The following is a 13,439-nucleotide window of genomic DNA, read 5'->3' on the forward strand; positions in this document are numbered from 1 at the left end:
ATGCACGAGGCGGACCGGAAGTGGTTGCGTTTTCTGTGGGGGGACCGAATCTTCCAGTTTCGGGCCCTACCCTTCGGGCTGTCACTTGCTCCCTGGGCGTTCACCATGGTGCCGCGCCAGCTTTGTGCCCTTGTTCGGCAGCACGGGGTTCGGCTCAGGGCATACTTGGACGACTGGCTGATCCTTCATCAGCGGGAAGCGCTCTGCCTTCAGCATACCCAGTTTGTCCTTGCCCAGGCTCAGGATCTCGGCTTCCAAGTCAACCACACCAAGTCCGAGTTGACTCCGTCGCAGACCTTTACTTACCTTGGCATGGTTTTCGATTCACGGGAGTGGACAGTCCGTCCCACTCAACGCCGGGTGGACAAACTGCAAGCTCTCCTGTCTTCCCTTTTAGGGCTTCAGTCAGCTCCAGCCCGGACGCTTGCGTCTGTACAGGGCCAGATGGAGTCCATGTCGTCCCTTATTCCGCTAGGCAGATCCCACAAGCGCCCGTTTCAGGCGGCTCTCAGTTCAGTCTGGAATCCGACTTCACAAGGCTGGGACGTTTTGGTTCCTCTCGGGGTCTGGTTTCAGCAGACCACGCTTCAGTGGATGAACACCCCTTGGCTTCTGCAGGGAGTGCCCATAGCGCTTCCTCCTCCCTCCACGCATCTCTTTTCGGACGCGTCTCAGAAGGGTTGGGGGGCTCACGTAGACACACACACGACGTCCGGTCGGTGGTCACAAGAGCAGCGGCTTTGGCACATCAATCGCCTCGAGCTCGAGGCGGTCTTTCTGGGGCTTCAGCATTTCCTCTCCGCCCTCCAGGGCACCCATGTGTTGATTCATACCGACAACACGACAGTCGCTGCCTACCTCAACAAACAGGGCGGTTCCCGATCTCAACTGTTGTCCAGCCGAGCATGCGAGATCCTTTCTTGGTGCGCTCGCCATCAGATTCTGGTCTCGGCTCGCTACCTGCCCGGCTGCCTGAACGTCCTGGCCGACGCCCTCAGCCGGTCCTCTCAGATCCTCCACACAGAGTGGACCATCACACATCAGGCGCTCCTCCGCCTTTGGGCGCAGGTAGAGAGACCGATGGTCGACCTCTTCGCCACGAGGTTTTCGCGTCGCCTTCCGATCTTTGTTTCCCCGTTTCCGGACCCGGAAGCGTGGAAGATCGACGCGATGACGATAAGCTGGACAGGGCTAGTGGCTTACGCCTTCCCTCCCACTCCACTCATCGGAAGGGTCCTGCGAAAAGCCGACTTAGAGCGGCCTCGTCTTCTTCTCGTGGCACCGCGCTGGCCCAGTCAGCATTGGTTCCCGGACCTCCTGCGGCTCGCCAGCGGCCCGCCAATTCCGCTCAGCCTTCGGCGAGGGGAGCTTCTACAGCCCAGGACGGGCATTCTTCACGATCGCCCCGAGTTCCTGGATCTTCACGCCTGGCGACTGTTCGGCGATCACTGAAGCGCTCAGGCGCCTCAGACCTTACTCTGGACTTAGTCCAGAAGGCTCACAGGCGTTCCACCTCCTCTGTTTATTCGTCGCACTGGCTGGCTTGGACTCGATGGTGTGCGGCCAACAATGTTGTCCCGGTTGCCCCGCGATCAATGCAGGTCGCAAACCACTTGGCATGGCTCTCCGCTCAGGGACGCGCCGCGTCCACTTTGCGCGTTCGCCGCTCAGCCATCTCAGTTACTCTTAAGCAACTTGGTCGCTCCATCTCCCTCGGGGGAGTCATCGCGAGTGTGCTAAAGGGCGCGGCCCTCAGTTCTGCAACGGAGAGAACTTCTGTCCCGGCTTGGGACGTTCTGCTAGTACTCGAATTTCTCCGTTCTAGTGCTTTCGAACCTTTACAAGACGCTAGTCTTTCTGACCTTACGCGCAAAACTCTCATGCTCATACTGCTCGCTTCCGCGCGAAGGGGCAGCGAGATCCACGGCCTCTCAGGTTTAGACCGTGATATCACTTTTGAAAGAGACGGCTCGGTTTCACTGCGTTTCCGTCCCGATTTTCTCGCCAAAAATCAAAAACCTGACCAACTTTCACCGATCATTTCCATTCGGCCTCTTCGGGACATTTTAGCCCCCGGCGATCCGGATCTTTCTAACTGTCCGGTACGTGCGCTTAAGGCTTACTTGTTGCGTACCGCTCCGATTCGAGCATCAGCTCAGAAGTTGTTGTTTATTTCGATTAATACAGCCCGAAATAAAGACATTGCAAAAACCACGCTTACCAGATGGTCTTCCACACTTATAAGGCATGCCTATCAGTGGTGGCAGACACAAGGGGGGGGGCAGTCAGTCCTTCCTCTTCGATCACCTCGGACTCACGAGGCTCGAGCGTGGGCAACTTCCTTAGCTGTCCTCAAGTCTGGTAGGATGTCAGACGTCCTCAAAGCTGCATACTGGACGTCTCAAGATGTCTTCCTCAGCTACTACCTCCGGGACATTGCCAGCACTCACCCGGACGGTACCAACTGCCTCCCAGCCATGGTTGCCGCAGGCCAGATACTTCCAAGAGTTTAATGTGAGTATCCCACCGCCTTTATGTGCAATCTGCCATTTATGTGAGTTGAGGTAAGAATATGTGATTGAATCGAAAATTTCAAAACTAAATTTTCATTTAATTAATATACTTACTCAACTCACATCGTTTATACCCTCCCATCCATCCCCGCTAACATTATATGTGTTACAGGTGTGTGTTTCCGTGGGGGAATGACGGCCGGTAGCAGGACCGCGCATGTGCGGGTTACCGGTAGGGGAGGTGACTCCCGTCCTTGACTACGGATTGTTTTTCTTAGGGAGTTACTTCCCCCCTTACCAGGGTCGAGTACTACTTCAATATCTTAGCAATGAACTGAAGTTAATGCCATTTATGTGAGTTGAGTAAGTATATTAATTAAATGAAAATTTAGTTTTGAAATTTTCGATTTTAGACCCAGATTTATCACTTTGATGGTGGGTGTTAACTGCGACTGCTGAACTGATAAACCTGTCAGATTTGTAGCTTCAAGATACAGTGGAACCTACCCTCTGTCGCCCACCTCGGCTCAAGACCACATGCCCACATCAACCACCCAAAGGATCCCCAACAATTTTATGTAAGGCCTAAAAAAAAAAATAGGTGTGGTTACGGTAACCCGACCTACCCTAATTTTAGGGGCCGACCCTATAACTTTTTATTACATTTGTCAACAACAACAACAACAACAACAAAAAAACAAAAAAAATGAGTGCAGAAAACGCAATGAAAGCGAAAGCGCTCGAGTCGCACACTTATTTCCCTGTCAAGTAGGTTTAATTTGTACACATTAGAAAAAAAAGTTTAAAAAAAAAAAGTGATTGCCTACCTTCCTACCCTATTTTTTTTGGCTATGTTACCTTAACCACACCTATTTTTATTTTTTTTGCCTAATAAAATTCACCTATCCAATTCCATATTTAGCAACCACCTCTCTTTAACGACCACTTTTGTTCGCTCCCTAGTGTGGTCTTTCTAGACAGGTTTGACTGTATCTTCCCTTACGATGGTTAAGATAACGTAAACCACCACAGATCTGTCCAAGCTTAATTTGCATACGTTAAAGGCATCCTTCTATTTGGACTTGTACACAAATGTACAGCCTGCCTGCTTTCTGATGTAGTTGGTGGGATTTTTCTTAATCCATTTTGTAACTGTCTCAGAATTTCAGACGCCATTGCCAAATTGATGCAGCAAAAATGTCCTAATCTGCACATGATGCAGCCAGGCTGTTGAGTTCCCGCATGTATGTCGTATGAGAAGGGTGCCATTGGCGCATGCGAAAATCCTGACCTGACGTCTGTTTTGCAGAGGAAAGAATTGCTTGTGGCTAGCTGTTTGCTTTGCAAGACATTGAGGGTGTATACAAAACGATTTTGTGAAACAAAGTATCAAACACGATTGGTTGATACTGAACGAGTCGTCTGCAGTTATGGGAGTTGTACATGTAGTTGTGTAGCCGCCATGTTTTCGCGCTTGACGAGCACCTCCACGTGGATGTTCCGCCATTAAATCCTAGCCTTCCTAGCGGTGAGCAGTCTCCATGTAATGCACTATACTTCCTCAATTCTCGCGGACATATATATGGGCAACTTCTTCTTCTTCTTTTTCTGTTTTTGCACGAGTGAATTTTTACGTGTATGACCGTTTTTACCCTGCCATTTAGGCAGCCATGCGCCGCTTTCGGAGGACACGGGGAACAAATCTGTAATATGGTTGACTGAATCTTTTACACAGGACACAGGGACACGCAACAGCTGTGTATAAGTCAGGGAAGAAACAAATAGAGACATTAGTTAGCTCCCTTGAAATAAACACTGTCCCAGATGTTGCACAGGCCAGATAGGCCAGATATGAGTTTTGTAGGTACAGTAGGTGTACATGTTTCAGAGGATGAAGAAATAGAGACATTAGTTAGCACCCTTGAAATAAACACTGTCCCAGATGTTGCACAGGCCAGATAGGCCAGATATGAGTTTTGTAGGTACAGTAGGTGTACATGTTTCAGAGGATGAAGAAATAGAGACATTAGTTAGCACCCTTGAAATAAACACTGTCCCAGATGTTGCACAGGCCAGATAGGCCAGATATGAGTTTTGTAGTAGGTGTACATGTTTCAGAGGATGAAGAAAATCTGTTGAGAAAACACTTGTGCGTATCAGTCAGTATCATTGCAAACTCTATACGTCTGTGTGGATTGTACATACTGTGAATGAAACTTTATAATTACGGAGCTGTGAGAGTGGGATTACCCATATTTTATTAATTTTTTAGAGACTGAGACGTAAGTGATTCTTTTTCACTTTTTACCCGTGAAGTTGTAAAAGCTGAGCTTTAGAATTTTCTGAGTGCTTGTATATAAAGCTATCAGCCCCACCCGATTTAACTTCCCATAGATTAATGGTGGGCTTTTGTTCCACTATGTTTAGTCCCACAAAATCCCTATTTTGATCTTCAACTTTTTCTTTTGAAACGGTGATCCTTTACTTGCCTTTTTCTTTTTTCAATTTTGTCTAAAGTTGAAAGCTAAAACAATCAAATCTAACTTTTATTTGACAAGTAATACAAGTGGCGTCAAGGGTGAGATCTGCTGTCGCTGGTAGTTAATTTGCAATATTGAAGCTGTAAGGTTACAACAGAACTTAAAAAAGATAAGATATGAAAACCGTCTTGTGAACTTAATTGATTCTTTAGGTCTCAACAGGGCCTCAAAAAAGTTGCGTGTTCGCGGAAACCCAATCTGACTTGTTCTTATTTTTGCAGACCTGATTATCTCAGACTTTTGCATGTCTTCAAAGTGGGGTTTCACTGTACAGAGGAACCCCCTTTTAAGACCCCCCAATTTAAGACTCCCTCCTTTTTAAGACCTTGTTTTCTCAGACTTTCTGTCCATAGCCTCTGTAAAATGACCCCCATTTTAAGACCCCCTCCTTTTTAAGACCTTGTTTTCTCAGACTTTCTGTTCATAGCCTCTGTAAAATGACCCCCATTTTAAGACTCCCTCCTTTTTAAGACCTTAATTGTTTTCTCAGATTTTCTGTTCATAGCCTCTGTAAAATTACCCCCATTTTAAGACTCCCTCCTTTTTAAGACCTTGTTTTCTCAGATTTTTGGAGGTCTAAAAAAATGGGTTTCACTGTATTCATAAAACTACACCCTTTGAATAAGTAACTCTCTGTCCAGTGGTAAGGATTCTTTGTTTTATTCATGTGCTGTTGGAACACGATCGATAGGACAGTTTGTTTTGCCCTGAGGGCGGATGTACTGTAAATAACGTTTCCGTTTGACTTCTACGTATCGGGTACCACACATGCGGACAGCTGCACACACTCTCATCCTTATCTCCCTTGATCTGTTTTTTTCTTCTTTTTAATAATCTTTATTTTGTTTTTGATTTGGGGTTTTTTTCCCCAAAGGATCTACCAAGTCCCAGGCAGTAAAGATTCTGCGTGGACTGCATATTATTATTATCTTACCAAAACACAAAAGGTGCTTGGTAGATTAAGACCACAAAAAAACTAAACCAAAAGGTCACTGCTTAACTGATAAATAAATATATTCAATGCAGATCTTTACTCCGCGGACTCATGCACCAGGACTCTAAGCTTTAACAGGTCAAGTGCCAGGATAATCAATATTAAGTATTGTGCTAAAAAGAAACTGGAAACTGGTCTTTCAGGTATATGTATCTTTCACTTGCATTCTGTAAGTTCATGGTATGATGAACTGGCAGAATGGCAGAGATTTTAAAGTGCGACAGAGGCGACAGGAAGGCGGAACATGCATACTGTCTTTGAGTCTACACATAACTTCATAAGGTTGACATGACGTGTCCAGTTCCACACCTGTATTCAAATCTATGACATCTTGTGTGATCATGGGGGCCATGGTAGCTCAGTTCGTAGAGCAATGGACTTTTGATCCGAGAGTTACGCTCGGTTCGAATACGAGCTTGGACAGACACAGGTCAACTTTATGTGCAGACTCAGAGACAGTCTCCACAGTCTTCATGTTCTACCCCCGTGTCACCACTGTGGCACATGAAAGACCTCGGTCATTCTGCCATTAGTGCAGGTGGCTGATTACACCTAAACATGCGCACACCTGGGTAGCGCGACTCTGTTGCTGCTAGCTTTCCACTGGGAGGAAGCGACCCGAATTTCCCAGATATGGGACACTAAATTATTGAAAATAAAACATGTTAATCATTTCTTCTTCAGCGTTCAATGATGGTTATGTCTCTTCTTCAGAGTTCAATGATGGTTGACGTGTCTCTTCTTCAGCGTTCAATGATGGTTGTGTCTCTTCTTCAGAGTTCAATGATGGTTGTGTCTCTTCTTCAGAGTTCAATGATGGTTGTGTCTCTTCTTCAGAGTTCAATGATGGTTGACGTGTCTCTTCTTCAGCGTTCAAAGATGGTTGTGTCAAAATTTGTTGGCCCGTGATGTTGACAAAGTGGGCTGTCAGTTTGAGGTCATGTAAACCATTAAATGAAACTTACTTTCCCAAATATTTATTTTTCAGATGTGGGTGCGGGGGAGCGCTGTGCATTGCGGTCAGTGGTTGGCATAATGCCTCGATTGAGGCGGACACACCTGGTGCTGGTCGGCGTGTGCGTCTTCCTGTCATGGAACATCCTCACCTACTACTCCCTAGTCAACAGAAATGCAGACAAGGTACAGTGGAATCCCCATTTTAAATTTCATATTCTGTGAGTTTGACAGATTGACTAATATACTGTTCAAAAAAAGAAACGCATAGCTTGTAATATTTGGTTAATTTAGTTATATGGCTACAAGGATATCCACCAAACTGCAGAAAATGTTTATCTGGTCGTCGACCTTTCGTCCATTGCCACAAGTGAGCTCTGCACGTGACGCATGCGTTATCAGTGGCTACAATGTCAAAATTGCTCATTTGGCTTGACCACTCGTCATGCTTCAGTGTAATCTCGTGAAAGTCGGGGAATATTGAGCTCTCACCATGTCTTCCAAAACCCATAAAAGCGGATTGTTCGCCACAAAGAAATCAGACGACAATTCAGCGACGAAAGATGGCCCGATTGAGCAGAGAAGACCGCCAAATTGCATTGGGTCGTTTACAAGCAGGCCAAAGTCAAAGTGCAATCGCCAGGCACTTCCACGTGTCCCAGAGCACCATCAGTAGACTGTGGGTCAGGTTTCAAGCCACTGGCTCCGTTGCTGACTTGCCACGAGCGGGAAGACCAAGGGCGACAACTGCTGCTCACGACCGCTTCATACGGCTCCGCCACCTCCGGAATCGTTTCCTGTCGGCCTCATCTTCTGTCCAGGCTCTCCCTGGGCCACACCGATTATCGGACCAGACCGTGCGGAACCGCCTGCATGAAGCTGGTTTGAGAGCTCGCAGACCTCACAGAGGAGCTGTCCTCACCCGCCGCCATCGCCAGAACCGAGTGCAGTGGGGCAACCAGCACCTTCGCTGGACCGTCCGGAATCACTGGAGACACGTGTGGTTCAGCGACAAGTCTTACTTCCTGCTCCAGCGACATGATGGTCGGAGGAGGGTCTACCGGAGAGTAAACGAACGTTACGCGCCCAACTGTGTGGATGAGGCACCCGTTCATGGTGGTGGAGGCGTCATGGTGTGGGGGGCGATCAATACCGCTGGAAGGAGCACCCTGGTGCACGTCCAAGGGCGCATAACTGCCCAGCGATACGTGGAGGAAATTCTGCGCCCATACGCCCTTCCTCTTCTGGCTGACCAGGATGCCATATTCCAGCAGGACAACGCTCGCCCGCACACAGCACGACTCACCACCCAGTTCCTCACCGACCACCATGTCCAGGTGCTTCCCTGGCCATCCATGTCGCCAGACATGAACCCGATCTATTGCAGGCACTTCAGGAGGAGTGGGACACCATCCCACAGCAAGATATCCGGCATCTGATCCAGTCCATGCCCAGAAGGTGCCGGGCAGTTGTTGCTGCTCAAGGCAGTCACACCCCCTACTGACTTGACAGCCTCGGCACCCAATCGTATTGATTGACTGATTGATTTGAAGATGCAAATGAACTGTGTGTGCATTCAACTGTGTCCATACCAAATTTCAAACAAATAATCTAAATATTGGATTTTCTGTTAATTTTTTCGAAAAATAAAACAAATTTGGCAAGTAGCAACTATGCGTTTCTTTTTTTGAACAGTATACATGTAGTAGGAGTTTTGCTTCATGTGACGTGTTTATTTTAAGGATTATATTAGAGTCTGTCTTTTTTTCTACCCAGGTGTATGTAGCTTATTTTTGGCTGTAACTTGTGTGAGCTGTGTCCCATTGACGTCATAGAAGACTATCTTTCCCTGCACAGTCAGCAAAATTGAGTTTTGTCCTTTTTATATTTAGTCAAGTTTTGACTAAATATTTTAACATCGAGGGGGAATCGAAACGAGGGTCGTGGTGTATGTGCGTGTGTGTGTGTGTGTGTCTGTCTGTCTGTGTGTGTGTGTGTGTGTGTAGAGCGATTCAGACTAAACTACTGGACCGATCTTTATGAAATTTGACATGAGAGTTCCTGGGTATGAAATCCCCGAACGTTTTTTTCATTTTTTTGATAAATGTCTTTGATGACGTCATATCCGGCTTTTCGTGAAAGTTGGGGCGGCACTGTCACGCCCTCATTTTTCAACCAAATTGGTTGAAATTTTGGTCAAGTAATCTTCGACGAAGCCCGGACTTCGGTATTGCATTTCAGCTTGGTGGCTTACAAATTAATTAATGACTTTGGTCATTAAAAATCTGAAAATTGTAAAAAAAAATAAAAATTTATAAAACGATCCAAATTTACGTTTATCTTATTCTCCATCATTTGCTGATTCCAAAAACATATAAATATGTTATATTCGGATTAAAAACAAGCTCTGAAAATTAAATATATAAAAATTATTATCAAAATTTTTTTTTCGAAATCAATTTAAAAACACTTTCATCTTATTCCTTGTCGGTTCCTGATTCCAAAAACATATACATATGATATGTTTGGATTAAAAACACGCTCAGAAAGTTAAAACGAAGAGAGGTACAGAAAAGCGTGCTATCCTTCTCAGCGCAAGTACTACCCCGCTCTTCTTGTCAATTTCACTGCCTTTGCCGTGCGCGGTGGACTGACGATGCTACGGTCTTGCTGCGTTGCATTGCGTTCAGTTTCATTCTGTGAGTTCGACAGCTACTTGACTAAATATTGTATTTTCGCCTTAAGCGACTTGTTAAATAATTTTGTTAAAGGTCGTTGATGTTGACTTTTGGAATGTGTTAAAGTGGAAAGATGCTCTCATTCTGCGTAAAAAGCTGGCTACACATCTGTGATGATCAACATGACTGTTCACACGGCACACGGCTGTTCCTAGCTTGTGTTTTGGTGTGAGTTAAAAGTAGCCCGGCAGAGGGAATTTTTTGGCTACCAGCAGCTGCAGCCAGCAAACAGTTAAGCTTGCTTGCCTGTGTAACCGTGTGCCGAAACACTCCGATCACCTCGGGAAGCGAAGTGCAATCAAACAGGTTTGAAAATGTTAGGGCTAATTTCTTAGCCCTATAAAACTGTTATGCAAACCCGAAGGTTTCCATGAACATACAGACAATCGGAAACCACCAGACCCCATCACAAACAGAATCTCACAATCCACGGGTGTTGACTTTTAAAGGCCAACAACTCGGGTGCAGAGTCTGCTGTGAAAGGAGCGGTAGCCTCCCTTGTCACACCTGTTTAACTCAACTGCTTCCACGCTATACTGGGAGATAGGCCTTCTCTGTGCATAGCACTGAGAGAGCTACTTGCTGCTGTGTTATCTGCTGTGGGGAAAGGATGGGGGCTAAAAATAGCCTGCAGCTAGAGTAGCAAAAATAAAACCCTGTGAACAGCCGTGGGCAAAAATTTTATGGTTAGGCCAACAAACAAAAATAGTCTGTTTACGGTATCCCGACCGACCCTATTTTTTCGCGCGACCCTAGACTTTTTGGGGGCATTTGGGGGGGGGAAAAAGTTTGTTTTTTGGCAAAATAACTTATAAATATGTTTTTTTGGGAGGAAAAAAAGAATCCCGACCTACCGACCCTATTTTATTTGCCTATGTTACCGCAAACAGACTATTTTTATTTTTTTTGGCCTTAATGCGAACACTGTTTAAAACGTCCATTTCACTGCGACAGGAGCTGGAAGAAGAGCGGGGGATGGAGGATCGAATCAATGGACTCCAGTCGCAGATCGCTGTGCAGATGAAAGACAACCAACTCCTGCTGGACAAGCTGCGGCAACTACAGCCTTTAGCAGGTGAGCTCCTTACCTGGACATCATGAACAATTCCATTGACGCAGTGTTCACTTCTTCTTAAGCGTTCGCTGATGCTTGTGTCAAATTTCGTTGGCCCTTGATGTTGACAAATTGGGCTGTCAGTCCGAGGTCTTGTCGGTGCTCCCCCCTAGCTTGGTGTCCAGCGATTTCCTTGTGGGCCAGATACATTTCCTCTCACTGCAGGGGAGTTGGCAGGTCTGCAGGACGGTCCGGTGCCTAGTCCGCCTCTCCACAGTCGTACAGGGCCGACTGTCTTACATTCATATTTACAAGGCCAAAATGCTTCAGCTTTGCGGCCCCCTGCCGCATCTGTACCAACGCAAATTTTCAGAGTTAATCTAACTGACCTGACAGTAAGGTTTTTGTGAGGGGCTCCGAGAAATTACAAAGTTGGCATAACATCATGCTTTGAAAGATCAGTAAAGATACCATGGCAATTACACAACAATTATACATGCATGGAGGGAAAAAAAACACAAAAGAAGAGGCGAAGCCTCCAAGGCTCACGACAAACAGTAACACAAACTCAATCACTCCGTCACACATACACACACACACAGTAGGCATAGGTGACACGGTGCAAGAGTGCGAGACACTAGATCTAGATCTGTCTGTCTGTAGCCTACTTACGGGGACACGACTGCCAGATGGCCAGATCGACACTGCGCTTTCGACAGCGCTTCCTCGCGCAGACACTGGAAACACGCTGTGCAGATTAATCTGTAGGAAATCTCCTTTGGTATCTTCTTTATCTATTTTTCTGGAGCTACAAAACCGAACAATGTGAAATCGTCTTCTCCGAATCGGCGAACTGCAGCTCGGTGATAACTGTATCTATACCACAATCCTTCACGCGATCTGACCTAACCTTGACCCCTGACCTGGTCTACATACCACACACGACACAAACCAGTCAGCTGTTTTTACCCCCCCAAAACCCACCACCACCCGTTTTCTTTGGATACACACTTTAACTACATACGTGGCGACGAAATGTTGATCATTGCTTCAATACTTTGAAGCTGTTGCTTGAATAATAACCAGGTAAAATTAGTATTTTGGCGTTCAGTCAAATGTTAAAGTTTCTACCACAGACATACATACATACGCACGCACGCACGCACGCACAGACAGACAAAAGTTAGCATCGCATAAGCTACACTTACGTGAGCCAAAAATGGGTAGCTCTGTATACTGTATGGCAGCTCGCTTTCCCTAGGGAGAAAGTAGCCCGAATTTCCATGAGGTAAACCTCACAGGGCTATATGAAATCTTATCCTTATCCTTATCCTAATGTAAATACACAGTGATGCTTTGTTTCAGATGACATAGGGCGGAAGGAGGCGGAGAAAGGAGCAGCAGCGAGAGCGGCCGCGGCGGGTAAAGTCCCGGCATTGCCACCCCTCGAAGACATCGTGCTGCCAATCCTCATGATCGCATGCGACCGCACCACCGTCAGTCGCAGTCTGGACATTCTGCTGAAGTGAGTGGCTAACCCCTGTGTCATCAGCAAGCATGCACGCATATACACAGGCGCCCACACATGCATGCACGCACACACAAAGTAACACACACACGCACAGATTCAGTCGGTCTCACTTTTTAAGACCTGCATGTTTTAAAGATTTTCTGTTCTTCTTCTTCTGCGTTCGTGGGCTGAAACTCCCATGTACACTCATGTTTTTACACGAGTGGAATTTTACGTGTATGACCGTTTTTACCCCGCCATTTAGGCAGCCACACGCTGCTTTTGGAGGAAGCATGCTGGGTATTTTCGTGTTTCCATAACCCACCGAACTCTGACATGGATTACAGGATCTTTTCCGTGCGCACTTGGTCTTGTGCTTGCGTGTACACACGAAGGGGGATAAGTCACTAGCAGGTCTGCACACAAGTTGACCTGGGAGATCGGAAAAATCTCCACTCTTAACCCACCAGGCGGCCGCGGCCGGGATTCGAACCCTCGACCTTCCGATTACGAGGCCGACGTCTTACCACCCCGCCACAGCGCCCGTCAAGATTTTCTGTTTATAACATCTGTACATTTACCCCCTTCTTTTTAAGTAAAAAGAAAACACACCAGTAACCAGGTTAGGTACGTTTATATCTATACTAAATATTTCGGCACGTTATTGCCTTCTTCGGGATGGTAAGCTTATGGAAAGAATGGAATGACGGCACGTGACATAGAGTGTAATGAATTTTTATGATGATTAATCCTCCTTTTTAAGATCTGATTTTCTCTAATTTTTGAAGGTCTTAGAATGGGGGGTTCCACCATAACATCTTGCGAGTGACAGGGTAGTTCAGGTGTTTTTGACAATGAATGTTTTGATAACCAGGTACCGACCGTCAGCAAAACAGTTCCCCATCATCGTGAGTCAGGATTGTGGCCATGAGGCCACGTCTACCGTCATCCAGTCCTACATCACCGCCAAACACACCTCTTACTTCAAGCATATCAAGGTAGGTGCTTGCCTGGGTCCATCTGGCTGTCTGTTTCTCTCTGTCTCTGTCTCTCTCTGTCTCTGTCTCTCTCTCTCCTTTCTCTCTTTCTGTCTATCTCTGTCTGTCTCTCTCTGTCTCTGTCTCTGTCTCTCTGTC

At 46.4% G+C, this 13,439-nt stretch overlaps 2 protein-coding genes across 2 annotated transcripts in view; one reads left to right on the plus strand and one right to left on the minus strand.

The window, feature by feature from the left end:
- LOC138950612 (coagulation factor V-like) overlaps positions 1-13,439 on the minus strand; it is a 391,727-nt gene that overhangs the window by 251,227 nt on the left and 127,061 nt on the right. The gene's annotated exons all lie outside the window — the stretch shown is intronic.
- LOC138950592 (alpha-1,3-mannosyl-glycoprotein 2-beta-N-acetylglucosaminyltransferase-like) overlaps positions 1-13,439 on the plus strand; it is a 47,333-nt gene that overhangs the window by 8,321 nt on the left and 25,573 nt on the right. Inside the window, exons 2-5 of the mRNA XM_070322297.1 lie at positions 7,036-7,187; positions 10,694-10,814; positions 12,159-12,318; positions 13,178-13,301. Of these exons, the coding sequence (XP_070178398.1) occupies positions 7,083-7,187; positions 10,694-10,814; positions 12,159-12,318; positions 13,178-13,301 (510 nt within the window). The 5' untranslated portion in view covers positions 7,036-7,082. The remainder of the gene's footprint in view (positions 1-7,035; positions 7,188-10,693; positions 10,815-12,158; positions 12,319-13,177; positions 13,302-13,439) is intronic.

This window comes from Littorina saxatilis, linkage group LG16, assembly GCF_037325665.1.
Source record: "Littorina saxatilis isolate snail1 linkage group LG16, US_GU_Lsax_2.0, whole genome shotgun sequence".
NCBI classification, from domain to species: Eukaryota; Metazoa; Mollusca; class Gastropoda; order Littorinimorpha; family Littorinidae; genus Littorina; species Littorina saxatilis.